Source organism: Amphiprion ocellaris, chromosome 3 (genome assembly GCF_022539595.1).
Source record: "Amphiprion ocellaris isolate individual 3 ecotype Okinawa chromosome 3, ASM2253959v1, whole genome shotgun sequence".
In the NCBI taxonomy this organism is placed as follows: Eukaryota; Metazoa; Chordata; class Actinopteri; family Pomacentridae; genus Amphiprion; species Amphiprion ocellaris.
This window is the reverse complement of record NC_072768.1, coordinates 3,181,982-3,204,017: the sequence shown is the minus strand read 5'-3', so window position 1 is coordinate 3,204,017 and position 22,036 is coordinate 3,181,982. Positions and strand designations below refer to the sequence as shown.

The 22,036-nt window shown below is 40.3% G+C and overlaps 3 protein-coding genes across 8 annotated transcripts in view; 1 reads left to right on the top strand and 2 right to left on the bottom strand.

The window, feature by feature from the left end:
- The window catches only part of si:dkey-234i14.6 (uncharacterized), a 31,707-nt gene extending 24,080 nt beyond the window's left edge, over positions 1 to 7,627 (bottom strand). For both annotated transcript variants that reach the window (XR_004849118.2, XM_023292206.3), the window contains exons 1-2: positions 2,641 to 7,627; positions 154 to 330 (exon numbers count right to left, since the gene is read on the bottom strand). Coding sequence is in view for 1 of the 2 variants with exons in the window: in XM_023292206.3 (XP_023147974.1) it covers positions 154 to 330; positions 2,641 to 3,126 (663 nt within the window). In the remaining variant the exon portion in view is untranslated. The remainder of the gene's footprint in view (positions 1 to 153; positions 331 to 2,640) is intronic.
- Positions 7,628 to 7,775: 148 nt separating this feature from the next.
- prpf18 (PRP18 pre-mRNA processing factor 18 homolog (yeast)) lies at positions 7,776 to 15,782 on the bottom strand. Of its 4 annotated transcripts, none has more exons than XM_023292200.3 (11): positions 15,605 to 15,782; positions 14,005 to 14,088; positions 13,751 to 13,777; positions 12,447 to 12,548; positions 12,233 to 12,346; positions 10,792 to 10,938; positions 10,494 to 10,562; positions 10,035 to 10,175; positions 9,871 to 9,942; positions 9,606 to 9,761; positions 7,776 to 8,546 (listed from the first exon to the last, which is right to left on the bottom strand). In XM_023292200.3, exons 1-11 carry the CDS (start codon positions 15,668 to 15,670, stop codon positions 8,466 to 8,468), a joined length of 1,059 nt encoding a protein of 352 aa, XP_023147968.2. In that variant the 5' UTR covers positions 15,671 to 15,782; the 3' UTR covers positions 7,776 to 8,465. The 4 variants fall into 4 exon arrangements, with proteins under 4 accessions (XP_023147968.2, XP_023147969.1, XP_035814003.2 ...); XM_023292201.3 differs by having other exon boundaries at positions 14,011 to 14,088; XM_035958110.2 differs by lacking the exon at positions 13,751 to 13,777.
- Positions 15,783 to 16,594: 812 nt separating this feature from the next.
- bend7 (BEN domain containing 7) lies at positions 16,595 to 21,796 on the top strand. Of its 2 annotated transcripts, XM_023292205.3 has the most exons (11): positions 16,595 to 16,697; positions 17,161 to 17,404; positions 18,031 to 18,111; positions 18,203 to 18,556; positions 18,775 to 18,894; positions 18,978 to 19,324; positions 19,679 to 19,786; positions 19,976 to 20,093; positions 20,195 to 20,308; positions 20,465 to 20,506; positions 20,970 to 21,796. In XM_023292205.3, exons 2-11 carry the CDS (start codon positions 17,341 to 17,343, stop codon positions 21,026 to 21,028), a joined length of 1,407 nt encoding a protein of 468 aa, XP_023147973.1. In that variant the 5' UTR covers positions 16,595 to 16,697; positions 17,161 to 17,340; the 3' UTR covers positions 21,029 to 21,796. The 2 variants fall into 2 exon arrangements, with proteins under 2 accessions (XP_023147973.1, XP_035814007.1); XM_035958114.2 differs by lacking the exon at positions 16,595 to 16,697 and having other exon boundaries at positions 16,718 to 17,404; positions 18,778 to 18,894.
- Positions 21,797 to 22,036: the final 240 nt, after the last annotated feature.

The following is a 22,036-nucleotide window of genomic DNA, read 5'->3' as shown; positions in this document are numbered from 1 at the left end:
TTCAGCTGCTACTGGCGAGTCTGCATCAGATCATTCGGATGAGGCCAAACCCGGCCACCATTTTCATTCTTTACACAAACAGCCACCTGTTGATTATTGCCTCGGTGCGTATGTTCACGTGGGCATACACAGATGGTGTGTGTGTTTCCTCACCTGTCTCTGATCTAATCTCTCTATGGTTGCATTGGCTCCATATGCATGGCAGGACTCCACGGTGTAGTCGGAGCTGATTCCCAACACGGAACAGGAGTCACCGCACGACCCATCAGCCACCACAATCACACGTGGCCAGTCATTGTGTGGAATCCGCCGCAGGTAATCCTCTGTGAACTAAAACAACAAGAGAAAGCAGATAGATTAGTTTACAGTTTTGCACAGCTTGTAAATACTGGATTTTTCATTTCGAAATTGTACACATAGTTATACATAAAATAGAGTTTACCAGCAGAACATTTTATGTTAAATATTGGTTGTTTTTATGCAAATATGTGTATCCTAGCTAGACCACCAGAAAAATCCCTACAGGCTACTAGTGCTGCAACTTACAGATATTTTTAGTATTGATTAATCTGCTGTTCTTTCTAATTTATTCACCATTTGAGCTGTAATGTATTTAAGATACAGAAAGTTTGTTCTCCCAGAAGACATTTCAGATGAAGGAAAATTGCAAATATTCACATTTGAGAAGCTGGAACAAATATTATAATAATATTTAATGACTTAAGAGATTGCCAAAATAATAACCAATTGCTGATTTCAGTTGACTACCTAATGGATGATGTGTTGAAACTCTTCAGTTCAAAATATTACAACTTGTACTTTTTAAAAACTTTTTTATTTTATAGAAATCTTACTGCTAATTCATCCGGACTTCTGTATGACCAGTGGATTTAATTTCTCCTTCCACTCCTTCCTCTTCATCTAGAGACAGGTGGGTTATAATGCAATATACCAGTACAAACCATTTAAATGAGCTCCAGAGGCTGTGCTTGTCTTAGCAACAGTACAGCTCTCAGGGAGATTTATTAGCTCCTACGCCGATGTATGCTCCGCTGCCCCTCAGTAAAACACCAGCTACTTGCCTGTGCATAGAAAGAGCAGGCCAAAATGAGCTGAGGACAAGCTGACAGGCTGAAAGGGAGAATAAAAGAGCCATGCTGCGGCTATAATGGCTAGCAGCCGGAGAGATCAATGGTTAATCCATTTAGAGTATAGAGAACAGGTGATTTAAAAGACCCCCTTTTTCATTCTCAGATCTTTGAAGCATTGACGGGCTAGAAGGGTAAAAATATCCTTCATCAAACCCACTGTCCTGTCAGATCAAGGGGAAATAGGGAACTTGGCAGCAACTCTAAACCAAACTGAAATAGTTGTGATCAAAGAGCCTTCTGACCTTGTACTTCCATCTTCCAAAGGTTGGTGAGTCACAGCATAACAGGAAGTACAGCAGCCATTAGGAAAGAAAAGCTGCTAGCTGGGGTCAGAGAGGAGGATCAGCTAAGACAGTGTGAGAGATTAAATTACATTTCCTACTGTTTGATGATTTGGAGCAAAGAGACGTCTAAAATTAAATGAAAGCCCTGTCAAAACACAGACAGTGACACTGAACCTTAATAGAGCAGTGATAAAGTGTGGGCTGTAGTTTCCAGCCATGACACAAATATTCACTGAACATTTAATCATTGTTTGCCCACTCAGAGCACTGACAGCTTCTCTCTGAGAAACTATTCCAAGGTTTTCAGTGTTAGTAGGTTCTTTCTTTGTCCTAAGTTGCAGTCTAGCTGGAGGGGGTGGGGGCTACTATGAAGCACACACAGAGAGAACTCTACCTTTTCTACCAACATGCACAACATCTGGTATATTCAGAGTGTTAAAAATCTGGTGCCAGAACTAACATTTTGGTATGTTCAAAAAATCCTTTGAGAAATCTGTAAATAAATCCACTGGAATCCAAATAGGATTACATTTTATTTCGATGCTCTAATATGTTCGGATTGGAGTTTGTTTACTATAATTCTGTCATTTATTTTCCACTGGCCTACAAACTGTAGAAAGGAATTCTCCTCAGGTTTGAGGTCAGCTTACATAAGAGGTTATTTCAACGGATGAGCCACTTTCCGTCTGACATTATACAATGTTGGGTGAGGAGAGGCTCTGAGGAAATTGTTGAATATCTCTATAGAATGTCTGCTTTGAATGAACAAATTAAGTACAATTTTGTTCAGTAAGGAAAAATATGTTGAAAAAAGAAGTGAGCTACAGTATCAGCTTTGTTCACTCAAGAGCCAGAGGAGACTTGTGACTGGAAGTGGGGACAGATGTCTCTGTCACCATCACTGTTGATTGCTATCAGACCCCTGCTGGAGTCTTTTCTTTGACCACTGTCACTTAGGGAGGATCAGGTTTTGACAGCTTACAGAGGTACAGTCACTACAAGATGAAGTGGGACTTGGAGTCTCCCTCTTCTCTATTCATCATTTGCAGATGAATAGTGCTGATGTATTATAGGTGCCTTTACATAATGTCTATTTGTGAGAGTACCACAGGAGGATTACTTTACCTGAAAGCACTGAGGGAAGATAGGTGGCACACAGACGCTATAAGATGACTGATAATGGTTTAACCTGGAATCAGTCCTACCTTGGTCCCCAGCTGCACCTTCACATCCACCCTCTGCTTCTTCTGCTCCAGGATGCTCAGCAGGTACTCCTGAAACACGCCTATTCTGGTGAAGAAATGCTCGTTGTGCCAGCAGCCCTCCATGTTATCAAAGTCCACGCCGAGTCCCAGCAGAAACTTCACGCTGCGTGGGTCCAGGGCGATCTGCTGGGGTCGGCAGAGCAGCGCGGTCCGGTACCTCTCATCCAGCACGGTCAGCTTCAGCACCTTCCCGGAGCGGACAGCGACCAGCGCCGCCGTCAGCCCCACGGGTCCCGAACCCACGATGAGCACCGAGATCCTGGCCCGCCACTGTCTGAATCCGTCCAGGCTCACTTTCACCACTACGTACAGGGCCACGGCCACCAAAGTGCTCAGAGCGGTGTCATAGGCGAGGGCGCGATACTTTTCCTCCGCGTTCTCCCCGATGTCACCAACTCCGGCGTTTTCTGACTGCAACCCGTCCATAATGCCGAGAGGAATATGTCAGCGTGTGCCAGCCAGGCGGTGCCGGCAGCTGCGTCCTCCCTTGCTAATCAGTGGATCGTCCTCTCATTATCTATGCATTCAGAGAGACAACAAGCAGGCGTTTGGATCCATGGACGCAGCCGGAGTGCAGCCACATGCGTCCTCTCCGCTCCCTCAGCTGCAAGTCGAGTCGTCGCAGCATCTCTCTCTCTCTCTCTTTCTCTCTCTCTCTCTCTCTCTCTCTAGCCTGGAGGAGTAAGGTGTGTGTGTGGGTGTGTGTGTCCACGGCGCATCAGCACCAAATGAGCAGTTTTGGTGCGTATCAGCATTTTACGCATAAATCTTTTCAAATCAGTCATTTGCCAGGACTTCACAGGATCACTGGAGAAACCAGATGTAGGCATCCTGAAGTTCAATACATGCTCAGCAGTAAACTGCAGAGGCAGGACAGCGTGCTTCGGTTTTACTCTGTGAGAAAGTATTGATTTACTGTTGCTAAAACAAGAGAGGATCGATTCTCTCTCTCTTCCTCACTCACTCACACAGAGCCAGTGAAGCTAACCTACTGTATAACTCCAGAGAACTGACTCAGACAGATGTCCACTGCTGTTTTCAAGCATAAATGTTGCACTCAGGGTTAGACATCACATGTTAGGAGTTAATAAATCAGGCAGTCTAAAATTTTTGCCAAACATCAGCAAGAAAATCCAAAGGAAAGACTAGAGGAGATGCTTTCGATTGGAGAAAGCTTCACATCTTTCCTAGTCTCTCCTGCATCTCTCTGTGGCATGCATTTCCATTTATTTCCATTTAATTATCAATTAAAGGACTATGTTTATCATTAACTGCATTTACCATTGTGTTCTTGCAATTACAGGCGTTCTTTCCTCTTCTTTCATCTCCTCTGTGAACTAAAGGAAGCAGTGGCCATGAAGACATTTCACCATGGCGATGGCTCCTCAGAGAAGAGGCCAATTTATATGAAAAGAAGCATTTCTGTGGCACTGCTGCTGAAAATGTATTATAGGCTCACACTGAGAGAAGCAGAACTGAGGTGAGGATGCAGGCGCTCTGATGCTCTTTTAGTTTTTGTCTTATCCAGTTTCAATTCAATGTGATTTATTGGCACGGCTGGATTAACAGGATAATGGAACAGCCAGAGCACCAAGGATGGTGTAATTTTGAAAAAAATAGGTGAGTATATTAAAAAGAAATCAAAATAAAATTCATTAAGTAGAATATCTGGGACATGCAGTCACATATTGTGCAGCTGGATATGCTGCATGTTTCTCTTCTGGTAGAATCTTTCACTTTTCTTTGTCATCTGTGAAGTTTTCACTCAACAAGTCGAGCGTCTTAAAGTTTTCCTGTCCTATATAATAGTATTTGTCACATTTTAAGAGGAAGTAAATCTCTGTCTCTACCTCACCTGGTCTGCACTGACCACAGATTGTTCGTTAAGTAGGCACAACTTCTTGTGTTGTCTTTTCACTATGGCAAGACTGTGGTCACTGAACCATTCATAAACAACTTTCAATTTCAATTTTACTCAATTGTATATGTAATATATGGAGGAATCTTCCTGTAAAAATGCCATGTGGTGTTTGGTTATAGGCGGCCATATTGATTTTAGGCCTGAAAACAGAAAAAATGTCAACTATGTTGCAGTCCCACAATTATATATTGACCCCTCTGCTTGGTATCTCTGACAGTAAAGAGACATCGTGCTGGTTTGCATTCATGATTTAAGGTCAGATAGCAGTGGAGGTTGTCTTGATTGTTGGTTTGATTCATCCAGTGTTCCAGATTGCTCTAATGGACCAGAGGCCAAACCAAACCAGAGCTCCATTTGCATAAACCTCATTAAGATATAACAAAAAGATTAATAATTAAATTAATATTCGTTAACGGCATCTGGCGCCACATTCTCTCATCATAATCCTGCATCACTTTTCTTCTCTCTGCTGCCATCTCTGAGTGACTGTAATGCAGCACATTCATCATGTGCTTCAGCATTTTAACTAATGCTCTGACCTTTAAGCCCCATTTGAGGCCTGCTAATAAAATGAGCATTTTGAAGGTGGTGATGACATCCATTTACCTAAGTGACTCCGGATATAAGCCAAAGCCTTTTTTCGGTAGACTGGCATGGAGGCACTTTCGGTATATTTGTCTCTGACTATGAGAGAATATTGTGTAAATGTATGAATCCATTTACATAGCCAAGGATCCAGGGAGAAACTAAAGGGGGGAAGACAAAAGACAAACACACATGACGAGAGAGAGACATATTGGTGTGACACACTATACCTCCACCGGTAATTGGTTTCCACCTCTACTCAGGTGCCTGGCAACGATCACGCTGTCCAGCCAGTCCAGATGAAAAGAGAAATGAAGCTCTAATTACAGTTAAAACTGTCAAGTTGGCAGGCAACAACAGACAAAGCATTTCCAGGGACATGAATGGAGAGTGTTCACCTGGAAATGAAAGGATGGGGTAAAATACTGTTTAATGATGCACTGAGCATCATTTGATGGAAGCAAACTGTGATCTTAATGAAGAATAAGTTGCAAGGAGAGGTTGGTAAACGTTCTAAAAATGCCTCTCCTTTAAGCATACTACAAGCACGTCGTCTACAGATGGCTTTTCAACTAAAATGAGATTAGCTGTAAGGTGTCTCATCTAGCTTAAGCACCCCACGAGACAACGTGCCATGAAATAATAAACTCGACAAAAATTAAGCATCTAAACAACATTTTTGCTTTGATTTCCACGTTGTCATGCTAATACATGCAGTTACACGGGGGTGATGGAGATAATCCTTCACGAACACTCAGGGATTTGAATGTGTAAATGACTCTGAGTGGATCCCTCACACGTCCTGCTCCGACAGCAGTCCTGTGCCTGAACAAAAGGGGCACAGAGAGCAGTTACTTTTTGTTTTATCGGCTTTCCCACATCTTGCTGACAGTAATGGGGCTGCGCATGGATCTGAGGACATTAGACAAAAAAACAACTTGGTCCCCCCACATAATAAATACAAACCCTCATTGTTGTCAGGGAGTTCAGGCAGTATTCAGTAAATCAGCATCTCCCCAAACAGGGTCTCTGCCAGGAGAATGGGATGTGGCCACCTATTAGTTTGTATTCTTTTCAAATGTATCTAAATGGGTCGGATGAGCCGGAATGAAAAGAAGAGGATGACCAGAAGACAATGACTTACCATAAATCAGAGCATCGTGTTTTGATGCCACAATGAGAATTTCCAAAAGGGAACAAATTCTCAGAGAAACAGTTAATCTGATGCATCAATGAATAGAAAGTCCAACATGTAGTTCTGGAACTTGGAAAACACACTCACATGTACAAATATTTGGTCATAGTTGTTACATCCATGCACGCCCCAAACTGCTGTGCTTAAAATGCAACACCTTCCTTTTTCTGTTTTCCTTTCAGCAAGAAATCTCTTCTAAAAGGCCTTTTCTCCCCCACTGTGCTCGATCTGCAAGAAAGACACGCCGTCCCTACTGCCCACTGTAACAGCATGTGTTTAGGACTGATCAGTTTGATATCTGCCTGACTAACACAATGTGTTTCTCACCAAAACACCATGCTAAGTGGTTGTACTGAATAATTTAACGGTAAGTTTTTATATCACTTTATAGCACATCTACCTCCTTTTTTTTGTGGTCTCAGAACTCACACAAACTCACAGGTACAACAGGACACAAAGAAGTCTCTTGTTATTTTACAGCTAACTGCAAACACTTCACTTTCAGACCATCATTTCAAGGCCTTGGCAAACACCACAGCTGACAGTGACGCATCGGATTAGACTGAACCCAAGCCAAAATATTTAGCTTACTTCTTCTCAAGGACGGGTAGAAAAAAAGCCTCCATGGATAAACAGTATCACTTTAAAACTGGTTATTTCTTAACTTCAAATGTTCCTCCACTGTAACTGTTAAAAGTGAAGTGTCATCTTTACTGTGGGCTAGATGTGGTTTTGTGAAAGTGGGAAACTTGAGAGGGAAAAATCCAGCACTATTTTACGGTATTTGCACTGCCAACTGTCAACCTGCCCAGCTGAGTCTCCAAATAGTGATGTGTTCAGAGCTGACAGACTGAAACTGTGGTGACGTGGGTTCAGGCAGCCAAGAACATACTATCACCACAAGGAGCAGATCAGATCACCATGGTTACTCGGTGTAATAAGGTCAGCGTATGACGCTGGATGTTACCGTCTTAGCAGGGCTTCCATCAGCAATCAGTCGCTGTGAAATCTAGTTTTCGCCCAAATAATGTTTTGGATTGCTGTCCAGTAGTGCATATAACAGGACACTGGTTCCTTAATTATCTACTTACATCTGACTACTGTGTTCCTAATGAATTCTTAAGTAACACAGTGGGGAATAAAATGTTTTATTGAAGCAGGCTCTGGTGAGAGTGCTTTATTAGAGAGAGTGGTCCGCCACAGACATATCTTTTTTCCTAATGACAAAACAAACTATGGTGACTAAAAATAGTCCCATTCAGCAGTCCAGCTGCACGAGGCAAAAGAGAAAATCTCGACAATTACAGAACAAAATGTAACTTGAAAGGGGAAATTAACTTTTCACACAGCATAAAAACTAACAATCCCAACAGCTGGTGTAATAAAACCCAACTTTATTTTCTCACTAAGATGGCACAGTGACACGTTGATTGGTTTCATTATATGCTGAAAACATGTACATAGAAATTAATCTGCAGTAGTTACAGCATGTCAATATGTGTTCCTCAGGTGTAATAAAACTTACACCACTTCTTCTTTTCAAATGGTTTTCTGCTTGCCACAGCATGAAAATAGCTTGAAAAAAATATGCAAGCAAATGTTAAAGCAGTAGCCTAGAACAAGCGCTGTACATAAAGTTAAAAATCCTCACTTTTTCAGACTTCCTGTCGTTTGGGGCGTTCACGTAACATTTGTGTTCTCAGAAACTGAGGACTTGTGGCCATCAATGGCATGACAGGTTTTCCCCAGCAGTCCACAAGGACCAGCCGACTAAGACTCAAGGGTTATTGAGGGCGCTCCAGCTAAATCTGAGAGATTTGTATTACACTTATAACTTGGCATAATTTCGACTGTTTTTAACTGGACTGACTCACTCCACTCCTGTTTAATTATGCAGTTCCGTAGACAGTAATCCTCTGAGAAATGCATGTGCTTGCAGGTCCTTAGCAAAGGAGATTTTTTTTTTTTTTTTTTTTAAAACAATTTTCTGCCATAACCACCAGTTCAATCATATCAAAAACCATAACTGAGCTGCTGTAGGCCCAGGTCTATGTTAAGGTCAAGTTAAAGAGCATTGTACTCAACACACTTTGATGGATCAGTTGGGAAGTGTTTCTGGCAGATAGTCATTAGCCTCTTCAGTCCCTGTAGAGAGACAAAAAAAACAAAGCAAGTAAATTTAACTGCAAATGAAATGTATAAAAAAAGGGTCAACTATAATCCACTTTCAGTTCAGTGCAGGTAGATTTATTTCTTAAATTGCCTAGAGATTCTATTTTTAGACCTAAGCCATATAAGAAATGTCTGAAATAATTTAATTTATTGCTAAATTATTACTCTGCCAAGGAACGCAGTGGAGTTATGTGAACATCAGCGCACGTTAATCCATCTGTGCACAACATTTCTCCAAAATGGAATAACGGATTTAGATGAAATTTTCGGGGAAGGTCAGAAATGACACAAGGACCACCTCATTAGATTTTGGCAGTGATGTGGCTTATAGTCTGGATCCACAGATTTGTTAAGGATTTCCCATTGTGAGATAGCAGCATGGCATCACTGTAACCATGACAACAAGTGAACACTACCAGTGATCCTACTTCAAATTGACCGCTGCGGACTGATTGGAAATGATACAAGGAACAATTGATTAATTGTGGGGGTGTTTCTGAGTCTCATCAATTCCCGCCGCCCGCTACATATTTAGGTCACGCGATTCGTTATCCGTACAAAACGTACACATGCAGAACACACGCCTGTGCTCAGCGCAAGGTCATTTTTTATTAAAGATTTCATCCATCGGAAATGATACAAAGACAGAGCATCCTTGGCGGAGTACTGCGCTCTCTGAGTGTTTTTCTTGTGATATGTGTATGATATACAACATAATTTACATATACATATGTGTGTACACATGTTTACAGCATTTCAGGAGATACACGGACACAATCAAAACTACTCAATCATGCTGAATGTGTGAACCTTTAAACATGAAATGTCTTCTGATGACTAGAATTTTTATGATGATTTGACACTTAGCATTGGACAATGTAAACATTTAACTGAAATATGTGCACATGATGTCTACTGATCATCTTTTAATGGTTGTTCGTTCATAAGTGATCCTATTAAATGTGATGAGACTATCCTGAAAACAAATCCTAAACTACTGAGCATCTAGATGAGATAATCGCAGGGTCTCACCTGAATGTACTTCCTCTGCGTCTCATCGTTGAGAACATGGGCCACGTGTTTGGAGAAGATCTTTTCTCGTCCGGTACGGGCGTGGATACCCACCATAGTCACACCGATGGGCCAGGGAGCATTGCCGATAGCCATCTGTAGATATGCGTCATTTGCCTGAAAAAGTTTGTGCAAAGCTGTTAAAACAGTAGCAGTGTAATACAACAAAATGTAACAATAATAATAATTTGTAATAATAAAAAAGCAAAACATGGCATTAACATACCTTCACATATTCTCTCTCCAACATGAACTTAATGATGTCTGTGATTGACTCTTTGATGTCAGCTGGTAAATTCTGAAAGAGATAACAGTAAAATAAAAGAAAAATGTAATCCACATCTCATGAATCACACACTCCAGCTTGTTTACTCTCCCCACTTAATTTACCTTCTTCCTGAGCTTCCTGAAGAGAGGCTTGAGGTAAGACTCAGTCTGTGAGTGTGTTGCACTGGCCAGCTTTCCCTGAACACTTCGCTTCACGTGGTCTTCTCGACTGTTCAGATCTTTGGCCCAAACACCAAGAAGAAACTAGAATCCGAGAGGAAGCACAGCTTTAAAGAAAAGGCTTCAAACAACTACATTAGCGAACACCAGTAGAAAGATTATGAGTATTTGTTCTTTACAAGTAGTATTAAAATACATCTCCAACATCCTGGTTTTTGAAATAACTTAAAGAAGAATTAAACTATGTATAGATGGTCAACTTATTTAACAACAATACAATTCAACATTATAAATAAGTGAAGCAAAAGAACATGACTACAACTACTAAAATGAGTGCGGTAAACATTTATAAACCAACAGCACCCCCTAGATCAAATGTAGGACATGATTATCTTGTCTTACACTCAAAAATTTGTCGATCACATCCTGGTCTCCATCATCATCGCCGGTACCCAGGGTTTTTCCAAGAGCCTAGAGGATGATTTCAATATTAAGACCTGAAATCCACCACAACCTTTACTGACAAACCCCTTAACAGAATATTTAACATTAACTGACAAAATTCATGATTCAATTATTGCCTAGCAAAAACACAAAAGTAGTCATTCTACAAACTAGCCCAGAGTTTGATCCGATTTAACAACGTCTATAAAAACTGGGGAACAATTCTTCTACCTCGGCACTACATTGTGCAGCGTACCTCAAGTTCTTCTATGGTGGTGTTTTCTTCATGCACTTTCAGGTCATGCTGTGTGTCCAGCTCCCCTGGCTCTGTTCCTCCAACTATCTCATTCAGGTACTGCTGGTCAATCTTGTCCATGGCAGCCTTCAGGTCATTCCTCAAACCCTAGACACAGGCACAGCAGCAAATATGACCACAAATCTAAGGGTCATCCAGCATTCTGAATGTAAAAATGACTATAAATCCCATAAATTCCACCTTTATTCACTCAAGACCATATAGACCAAAACACCAAACATACAACATAACAGAAAGGATGTAACCAGTGAATACTCTGGATGGAATGGTATGTGTGTTTGTCCTACGTTCTGTACAGACAGTGAGCTATACAATCACTGTCCAAAGTCTATTCATGTCTATATATGTGCATTCACAGAACAAAAACTCTCAACTGTGAGGTCGACCCAGAACGACTTGACAGTGATGAACTTGTTGTCCATCAGCTAGAAGGCATTAGGATAGTTAGCTTCGAGAGCTGGGCAGAAACCCAGACTTTATGTGAAGACGGACAAACTCTACGTGACCTGTCCAGAGGACTGGATTTAAAGTTCAGTGTTATGATTCTGGCTGATCCATAAATCAGTAAACAGATGTAGCATAAGTAGAGATGAGGCAGGCCATGCAAACTCTGGGCCAAAATAGCTATGGAGTTTGTATAAATCTGTGAACATGCTAATTTCTGTTCTAATGGATATTTTACCATGGAGATCTAAAGTGATACAGTTACTTTCATGGTCAGCCTCCAGTGGACATTCAAAAAACTTCAGCTTGTAATTCTTCTGCTTTGGCTTCATTTTTCAGCCCTGCCGGTTGCCACTTGAACAGAAACTGTGCTGGTGTTAATAAGCCTGTATGCTTTTTTTTTTTAAAACCGCGCTTAACATTGGTCTTTCTGTATGGCCAGAATCTGCAACTTCTCTGCTGACACTGTCTATCAGTTTTACCAGCAGCAAAATTAATTTTTGTAACAAGATGGCTATATCCTATGTGTAGACATAAAGATAGAAAGGGTTCGTCTGAGGAAAAATGTAAATGTGAAATTGCATTGATGGTTTTAATGGTTTTTAGGTAACTTAAAAGATGCTGCCCTTTTCTTAGTGAACATTTTTTTGAATTCTATACTTAATAGTTAACAACTCTGGACTTCTCATTTTGACAGTATACAGCCTTCTAATACCTTAACTGTCAAATTAAACAGCTGTGAGCAGTGATTCTTTTCAGTTTTGGAAAAAAGTCAGTTTTTTTGTTTTCTTTCTCTGAAGTACCAAAAATATGCAAAACCGAGGTTCATACAGAATTGTGAATTTTGTGTAGAGGTGAGATGAAGGCCCAGAGTGAATTTCTTTCTAAATCTGAATATTGGATGCTGCGTTTAACTTTCACAAACACTCAGCCATACCTTGTTTACTTCTGGGGTCAGAATCTCAATTTTCCTGAGCCTTTGGAAGGCATCATAATCAGACTCTCCGAACAGTCGGATCGGTTCGCCCCGCTCTCGAAGCCGTCGAATAACCTACACAAAGAGAACGAGACAAAATACATATTTAACATGCAATATTGAAATTTAAATTATTGAGAGGGAAGCGTTGATGTTATATCTCCTATTGATTTACCTCCTGTCGTGACAATGTCATCGGCAGCTTCTCCTCTGTTAGTTCCAGCTCTAACACTGGATTAGCTGAAGTGGATGGTTCATCTTCCTCTGCCTGATCAATCTTCAGGACAACATGGAGGGAACAAAAATATGCTGACATTATTGGAGGAAGGTGACGGTAATATAGAGGATCAGAATTTGATCATGTCAACTCTGCGGTTTCTGAGCCAATGCAAATAAAACTAATACCCCTGAAATCCGTGAAAAGCATCTGCGCTGTCTTCATGAGAGAACTTCAAGGCTGAAGGGGATGTGTGTCTCTAAACTGACCTGCACTACAGACATCCACATCCCTATCTTACCTGCAGCTCTTACCAATAAAGGAAACTCTTTCACGTCGTGGAATTTGAACACTGGCTGCAGCACCTAAAGTCTAATCCCACGTTAAACAAATTCAGTATTTTTGGCAACAAGGAAACTCAAAGTATAGTACCAGAACATGCTTTTAGGGGCACATGCATACCGGCACTCTTAGATTGTGGTTTAAGAAGCACAATCTAAAAGAACAATCAGGAAATGGCAACAAAAAGCCTTCCAAACAAACAATGGCTCTTGCTCAAATAAACAAAGTATACTACACACGTACAAAGGGAATAGCTAAATAATTTTAATATTTTAAGCTTTGAACAAAATTGAACAGAAATAAAATCTCCCATAGAGCGAATGTTAGAAGGCAGTGCAAACTAGTGACACAAAACCAGAGAACACTTAAAGTTAATTCAAATAATTAAAGCTTCTGTCACAAATTATTTGCAAAATAAGAAGCGCAGCTTGATAACAAAAATTCTTTTTTTTTTTATTTCAGTTCAGTATCCCATGCTGAAATCCACACTGCAGCTGTGTCCCACTTTCAGTTTGTGGCTTCCTTTCCTTGATTCCTTGCTTGAAAGGTTTTACTGACTACACTCACGAACAGAAACCATTTAGAAAACATCTAATTTTCAGAATAACATTGAACAGACTAAATGTACCTCGCATAGTAAGCAGAGTGGAGCTGGCATCAAATTATTAAATGTTTACTTACTAACTGAGCTGAATTTATCTAAGCTTATAGTACCAAAAACATCCAGCCCTCATGGGGTCATTTGTAACCAACTCTAATGGGAAATATCTTCACCATGTTACTCCTGCTTTCATCCTCACAGGCTTCAGTGAGTGAACTTTCAGAAAGGATGCCAAGGAAGTGGAAGCTTTTGGGACACAGTTTTTTTTTTTCCTTTTATCATGCATCCTGTTCGCTGCTTTCACTGTGCAATCCCATACCTGGTTCTCAGGAGTCTCTCTCTGAACCTACAGATGCAGGCAGCAGAGGCAGGTTGGGGAAAAACAGCACAGTAAACACAGACATAGACACTAATACCTGAGCATCATTACCTGACCTTATTCTGTTTTCTGGCAAAAAGCTTAATTGCAGAATTTTTTGAGAGTCATACTAAATACAAACAATAAAACTAAACTGAAGAAAGGCCCTGCTTTAGATGTGTTAGAGAGAGTGAGAGACATAAAGTGATGCTGACATAAACCTTGTATCCACATCTTCGGAAATAATCTTCTTGTTCCTTGCGCGCAAGATCTGCCCTTTTAAAGTATTTTTTGGAGTCCTGGAAAAAGAAAGACAATTAGCTTATCTGGCACTTTGAATCAAACTTTATGTGCATTACAGTGATAAGACCATACTAGCAGTGACACAGTGAGGCTCTCATACTAAAGATTTCATGTGTTGTTTTCTTCCTTTTTCACCTTGTATCTTCAGTACGAAATAGATTCAGTAATTGATTCAACAAACTACACTTTTGTTGTAGCTGCCATGGAAGAAGTTTTGATTATAATTTTAAGGTCATTTTAGAGGTTGTAGTTTGTGTTATTGATATGCTGAACTGCACAGCATTACACAGAGGCCTGTTTTTGTTATTTACGCTACCCTTATTAACAAGACTGCCATGGATTAAATATCAGAAACACCAGTCAGTATAAAGCAGTACAGGTACTACATCTTCCTAAATAAGCATACTATTGAATCAGCACTTCTCTACAACAAACTCTGATCATTTGAACACCATGAATAGGGTTTCTGCAGAAATCAGCCAGTCAGATTTAATGCTTTTAATGCCATTTTAATGCTAAACTGTAAAAATTTTAATGCCATGACCGTGAACTCAACAAATTACACAGGTTTGGTTTTTTGTAAAAGATGATTTTTATATGAAAACTGTCCCTACATTTCACTATTTCTGAATCTGGAAACCACTCTTGACCACCCACAGGCTGTAGTCATTCTCTGAATTCCACGTTTTCTAGCCTTTTTGCTGGAATTTACGTTCCCCCATTTCCCAGCAATCCTCCACCTGGTCCAGCCTGTCGGCCACTTTCCAAATATGCAGTTTTTGGCAACTGTACCTGACCAGCCAGAACAATTATCGCATTGCTTCAGCATGTTTACACAGAATCACAGTCTATAATTATATATTATTATAGTCAAATATTTTACTTGAAAACTGCAGAAAGAATTTTTAATGCCACTGAGAATCAAATTTAATGATTTTTAATGCCATTTAAGGCCTTAATTTTCACAAAATCAACTTAATGACTATTAATGTTTTTTAATGCCCTGCAGGAACCCTGATGAAGACATAATTTATTGCAGGCCTTTCTGCATTAGATTACAGTAGTTTTAGCTAAATGTGCCTAATAAATTACCATTTGAGTGTATGCAACAACACAGTACATGTGAGTATGGAACTATTTCAAATGATAAAGGAAATTCATAATAAGAAATCTGATTTTGAGGGATCACAAACTGTAATAATTCAGCTTGAGTTTAAGCAGAATATCGAGGTGAGTTTCAGGATTTCAGCCTACATGACGATAATGTAACGTTAGTTATTTGCTAAGCCCTGTAGCTACAAGTTGTCACTTAAACCGACTAAAATGGTTTTATCTTCTACTGTATGTGTGGTCCAGTACGGTATCGATACACGTATCGACACTGGTAAATAACGATCACTCTGTAAAGACAATACTGTCTGATCTAGCAAGTAAACGTTAGCTAACCTAGCACTTTAGCACCGTGGCTAAGCTAAAGGCTAACAAAAACAAACTGCTCCTTCAGGAACTCACGTCAACAAGCTGCTTTTCTTCGAGAAGTTTTCTCTTTCTTGCGATCTCAGCTTTAAGTATATCCATTTTAAAGCAGTAATATGTGGTGTTCTTCGCTGAATTCACACAAATAACCACACATGTAAGTGAGACTGTGGTCACAATGCTAACAAGCTAACCTGACAGACCGGGGTACGGATTTCAGTATAAGAGTCTTCTGTGGTTCATTTTGTTGTGTTGGTCGTTTCAAAATAAAAGAGTAAAAACGAAATACAACTTGAGGCAAAGACTCTTTCAGTGTTATTTTCTTAGAGATTTTTAATAGATCCCAACACAAAGACCGGGACCTTACAAAACAACAGAAACAACACAAAAAAGTCAGGTGCTATTTTTGGATAAATAGTTAGTAATAGATGTTTAAAAATCTCATAAATTAATATTTTATGTGTCCAACAAGTTTGATATCAAAAGTAACGGCAGCTATAGGGTACTGAACAGCAAATCGGTGGGTAAAAGTAAAAATGTTCTCTTCTGTGACCATATACAAAATGCTATCCAGGGTCACACAATACAATTTTCAAGAGATTACATGATTTAAACACAGATCTAAACAATAAAAGTCTTCTGATTGCTACAAGATCTACATTTTTTTCTATAGTCAGTGTAATGAGACACTCTGCCATGTATGCATACATTTTTTAAAAATAAATAGCCAATATTTTTTATACATATATGCATGTGTGCATTCACTATTTCAGAATTAAATCAGAAAGTTTGAGTAAAGGAAGTTTTTTTGCATCTTGCTGCCTTAAAAATGCATAGATTTCCACATCTCTTCATTGAGCACTCTTTATTCAGCAACCTGAGCTTCATATATTTGACTCACTACCACCTGATTGTAATTGTTGCAATCTATTGCTCAACATCCCCAGACCTACCTGCACCATGGCAGGGTTCAGGTTTAACAGGTGATCCCAATCATGCTTGATTAGTCTCTTACTCCAAGCACAGGGGAAACTGTGATTTGAGCGTTCTTCTATGTTCAAAACCCAATTTAGGCTTGAGAAGGGTCGAAATGATACTTAACTGGCCTTCACTTGTCATAAGTGACTCGGTATTACCTCCTATTTTCTGGCAGTGACTGTAAATGTACAGGCTGTAGTTGGCTGAAGTGAGATCAGATACTGAAGGGGCAAAAATAATCTTCTAAACCATATAGATGTCCATAGAAACACATATATACAATCTGAGTTTTCACTAAAATGAGATGCTGCGTTTTACTGCACAAATAGCAGAATTCTTGTGATAAGAATTTGAGAAACTAGAGGGAAAAAAAGTTAATGTTTGCTGCTTCAGTTCTGCTCTCATTACAGCTTTTGTTCAAACACCAGTTCATTGTCTGGACACTAGTGGCAAATGTCTGACTCGACCTTTTAGATGAGAACATACCATCAGGTGGCGCAAAGGGATATGTGACGAATTTTTAATATTAAAGTCATTAATTTATTTACATGGCGAAAGGGAAGAATCAGCATCATGTTGAGAAGGGGATCAGATCATACAACAGCGTTTCTCAGCTCCTTTTAGGCTCAACGCGGTGAAAATCTGGCGATGACAGGATCTGTAGCGCAGCCTGAGGAGAAATTTAACTGATTAATGAGGCAGACGGACAGAGATTCTGCTGAGTGGATCCTGATTTCGTCTTTCTGGAGAGCGATATATCGACTGCACGACTTGCTTGAATATTCCCCGTGAAGATGGAGTTTGGGGAAAGGAAGAGGAGAAGGAAGTCGCAGAGCTTTAAACTGGTCACGGATGAAGGTAGGCTGCTGGATGAATGCAAGACCTTGCAAGACGCGCGTCTGTGTCTGGGTGTTTGTCTGGCGCTGTGTGCCAGCAGAGGCGACTCTGTAAACAAAAGCGATGGCCACGACAATGCCCAGTCTGTGGCTCGGTTTTAACCAACAGACAACTCTCGTGATTCAAGTCTTACATGTGAGAAAATTTAAAAAAAAAAAAAAAAAAAAAAAAAAACATTTCTTGGTGTCAGTGTGGCTCATCAGATTTTTAAGAATGAATTAAGAGCGCAAAAAATCCAAATGGGAAAATCTGTTGCGCATTCTTAACATGTCACTCGCAGCTTAAAGCGCTCACTTTTTTTTTTTTTAACTGAAAGCTCCAAGCTCCAGACCACCTCTCCTGACTACACTACTTAATACCACCTACAGGTGGTGGTTTCTGCATGGGATGGGAGGGGGGGGTCTGCTTTGGTTGACATCACAGCCCATCAGTCTGCACAAGCTCCAACATGACAACGCAGAAGGCTGCAACATTGCTCTGCAACATCTGTCTCTCTCTCTCTCTCTCTCACACACACACACACACGGAGGTTTTGTTGTCTTTCTTCACAGCTGCACTTCATTTCAGAACCTCTGTTCCTCTTGCAGATTTCAACCCTTCATACATGATGAACTCCAGCTGCAAAGATGCCAATGGCGTCCCCAAAGATGCTGCTGCTGTGCCTGATGGTATGAGCCATTCTGATAATTTATAATATATCATGGCAGATATCACTAATTATGCCCCCCACCCCTCATCTCTGTTTTCCTCTCGATGCAGTTTGGCTTGGGGACGAGGGTATGGAGATCAAAAAGCAAATCACAGGGATGATGAGGCTTCTGAGTGATAAGACCGGCAGGGTGTATCAGCGTGTTGCAGCAGAGCAGGACGGCTCAACAAAGGAGCCCCAGGACAGACATCTGAACTGGGCACATCAGCCTGGACTTTCGTCTGTCATGTCAGAGGATCACCAGAGCAACAGCTGGAACTCTGCAGGGGAGCCGGGGCCTTCACCTCCACCCGTATCCACCTCCATCCCCAACGGTCCAGGCTGCGGCCAGTACAGCACCCGCTCCAGAGCCCTCAGGATCCTCAACAACACCAAGGATTTAATTAAAGTGAATGAGGCTAATGGTAGGGAGATAGTGCATGTTTGAGGAGGCGAAACCCATGACAGCCTTTGTTTCCTAAAGGAAAGATGATTGTGCACCAGACATTTAAAGATGTTCGCAAGTTTATCCATAAACACTCATGCATACAGTTTTGTTGTCACAGATATCATATGAAAACACCCGTGTGAGTATCCCTGCTTGAATGAATGATCACTAACAAACGCATCACTGTTTTTCCAGCAGACGTGGTCCCCCCTGCTGTGCCAGAAGCCCCCTGCTGCATGTGTAACTGTAAGGGCACCCTGCAGGCTATTTTGCAGGAACTACGAGCCATGAGGAGGCTCATGCAGACTCAAAAAGGTCAGTAAATGAACACGAATACACACTGCGGGACAGAGAGAAAGAGACGGAAAAAAAAACAGATGCTTTCTATCTTTTTCTAGCGTCCCTTGAAAGGCAGGAACAGACAGCATCACCATGCCAACCCCGTCTTGGTCCAGGCCCCACTCCTCGCCGGAGGCCCCGAAAGAGGAGGCCGATCTATAAGGTGGCTCCAGTTGCTGTAACAAGCACCAGGAGAGCTGCCCTGAGTCCTCTGAAGGCATCACCGCTTCAAGCTGCACCTGCAGAGTCTGGAAAGAGGGAGGAATGCGAGAAAGACTCATCGCCACCCAACATCCATCCCATCTCCTCTGATGTTTCTGTGCTGCCACCTCAGACTGATCCAGCAACTGTCAACAACACACACAGTCCTCTGCTGAACCAACTAAAGGAACCTCAGGCAGTGGAGGTAATCTGCAAGCTAGTGTGCATTTATATAGCAACATGTGTCCAAAATAGTGCTCATGAATTTTAATTGAATGTTCTCCTTATTATTGTTATTTATTGTTGCATATTTACATTCCATTTGCTTGTATTAATGCCTATAGTAGCAAGTGACACGCTTTGTTTCTAAGAGGAGTTGTGTGCAGCCATCCACACGCCTTATTTTATAATTAAACCTACAACAGTTTGAGTTAAGGCTCCTACAGACTCCTGTACAGCAGTTTGGATTTTCTCTCTTTTTCCTTCTGAAAACTGAATTTATCTTAAGTTTCAATAGAGCTTTTTTCGCTTCATTGCGTGTTGTTTGACTCTTTCACAGTCTGAGGTGCGTCTCGCCGAGGATTATGATGTGTTTATCTCAAAGGCACAGCTAGACTCCATTCTGGTCAACTATACACGTTCTGGCAGCCTGCTGTTCCGGAAACTAGTGCGTACCTATAATTATCAATAGCGAATTCAATGTCCCTTTGATTGTGCTTAATGTTACAGTTATGCCACTGGGTATACACATAGACATCTGTCATCAAAAATAAGTTCACTGAATTGTCAGCAATGTTTTGATAGAGAAGTAAAATGTAAATTAGCTGCTTGGTTAAGAACTGTGCTGTGTGTTTAGGTGTGTGCCTTCTTTGATGACGCCACTCTGGCCAACTCCCTGCCGAACGGTAAAAGGAAGCGAGGGCTCAATGATAATCGTCAGGGCTTGGACCAGAACATTGTGGGAGCCATTAAAGGTAGGGGAGAGAAAGAAGAAAAAAGCTTTACGTAGGCACTTTGTAGCAGAGTACAAAAATACCAACAGAAGCTTGAATATTATTGTGTGAATTGTGACTAGTGTTTACAGAGAAATACTGCACTGAACACAGAATAGAGAAGCTGCCTGGACCACGAGACTGGGTTCAGATCCTTCAAGATCAGATCAAACTTGCAAGGAGGAGGGTGAAGAGAGGTCTGAAGAACTCATTTTTCTCCCTTTTCCAACATGAAATATATTCAGTGTATTTATTTTACTTATATTTTATGTAACATTAAGTTTCTGTAAGTTTTTTTTCCAAGTAGAAGGCAAATTGGTGAGATAAACCTTGTTCTTGCTTTGGCTTATCAGATGCTGCAGAAGCAGAAGACGTCTCTAATGGGCCATCCACAAGTATTAACCTTATATTAACATTTTCACACACATTAACACTTTATCCATACACACACTGGTCTGCTTTTACTGCCTTGTATCTGCACGTTTCCCCTACCATCAGCGCTCCATCTTACAACATCTTTCCATCAGCCCCCCTCTGAGCACAGGATGCTTCACCTCTCTCCACTTCATTGTCACAACACACACACACTCACAAACCGGTGTTGCTGGCTCGCTCATTGGCTCATAGGCCTTTGTCATGCTGTCACAGTGACATTTGACATTTTCACGCAGCTTCCCAAAATGTCAGCTAATTATCTTCGCGCCATGCACCATATCCCCTCCTTCACCTCTATATTTCACCCTGGCTGTCACCATAGTACTTCTCTGTCTGCAGCACATGCTCACACAAATTCATGTTGGGTTTTTTTGTGGTAATGATGTGCTACATTTTAACAACGTTTTCTTCCTGTCTTTATAGGTTGTGATTTGAACAAGCCTGCCAGTGTGGAATGGACAGTGGTGAATATTACTGGTTGATTCAGCAGCTGCCACAATGCAGCAGATTCGCTGTCCTCATTATTGTTCCAGACTTGATGCATTTTGACACGTATTTCCTTTGCAGCTATTAACTTCTATGTGTAATGGATGTAAAGGGAAATAACACTAGGACCAAATGAATAAGAAGCCTAATGATATCCTCACTCTCTGTATTGCGCACACATACATTGTATATTTGTGATCCTTAAGACTTTTAATTGGAGACATATTAAACCACTGGTATCTGAGATTTTGTGCCAAAAAATATGAAACTATAAAGTGGTTGAAAAAATTAAAGAAGTGACTTAAAGTTTACATTATAGGCAAGGGTACTTGTCTAGTTTTCATGCCATTTCTAAAAAGGGTCAAGTCTCAAATGAGACAAAGTACTGTAACAATATATAACATTCATATATTTTGCAGAAATTACATTTTACAGGAAGTTTTCCATTGTGGATTGTGCCTTTTAAGTGACCAGTACTTCAGTGGGTGTAATGTCCAGTGCAGCATCCACCTTATTTCTAAACGTTACATCAAAAAGTAAATATATGATGTTGTCAAATTTTGCAAATTAAAAGACAGGTTTATAGGCTACATCGGGTTAAAATATATAGTATTATAGGAATATTTTTTTTTATTATTAGAATCTGTAGGCTATACATATCAATGCTATTGTTGTCAATATTGTGACGAAATTATGTATTTTTCTTTCATTTTTGCTCACTATATATGGAGTTGATAACTGTCTCCATTAAATAAGTTTCTTGAGATTTGTGTGTTTATGGGTTTTTTTTTGTGTATATATATATATATATATATATATATATATATATATATATATATATATATATATATATATATATATATATATATATATATATATATATATATATATATATATATATATATATACACAAAGCAGGAAAATTAACAAAACAAATGAGACTAATACGGGCTACATATTGCTGAATTTCTGTCTGAAATATCCTCATGGTTAACATAATTATT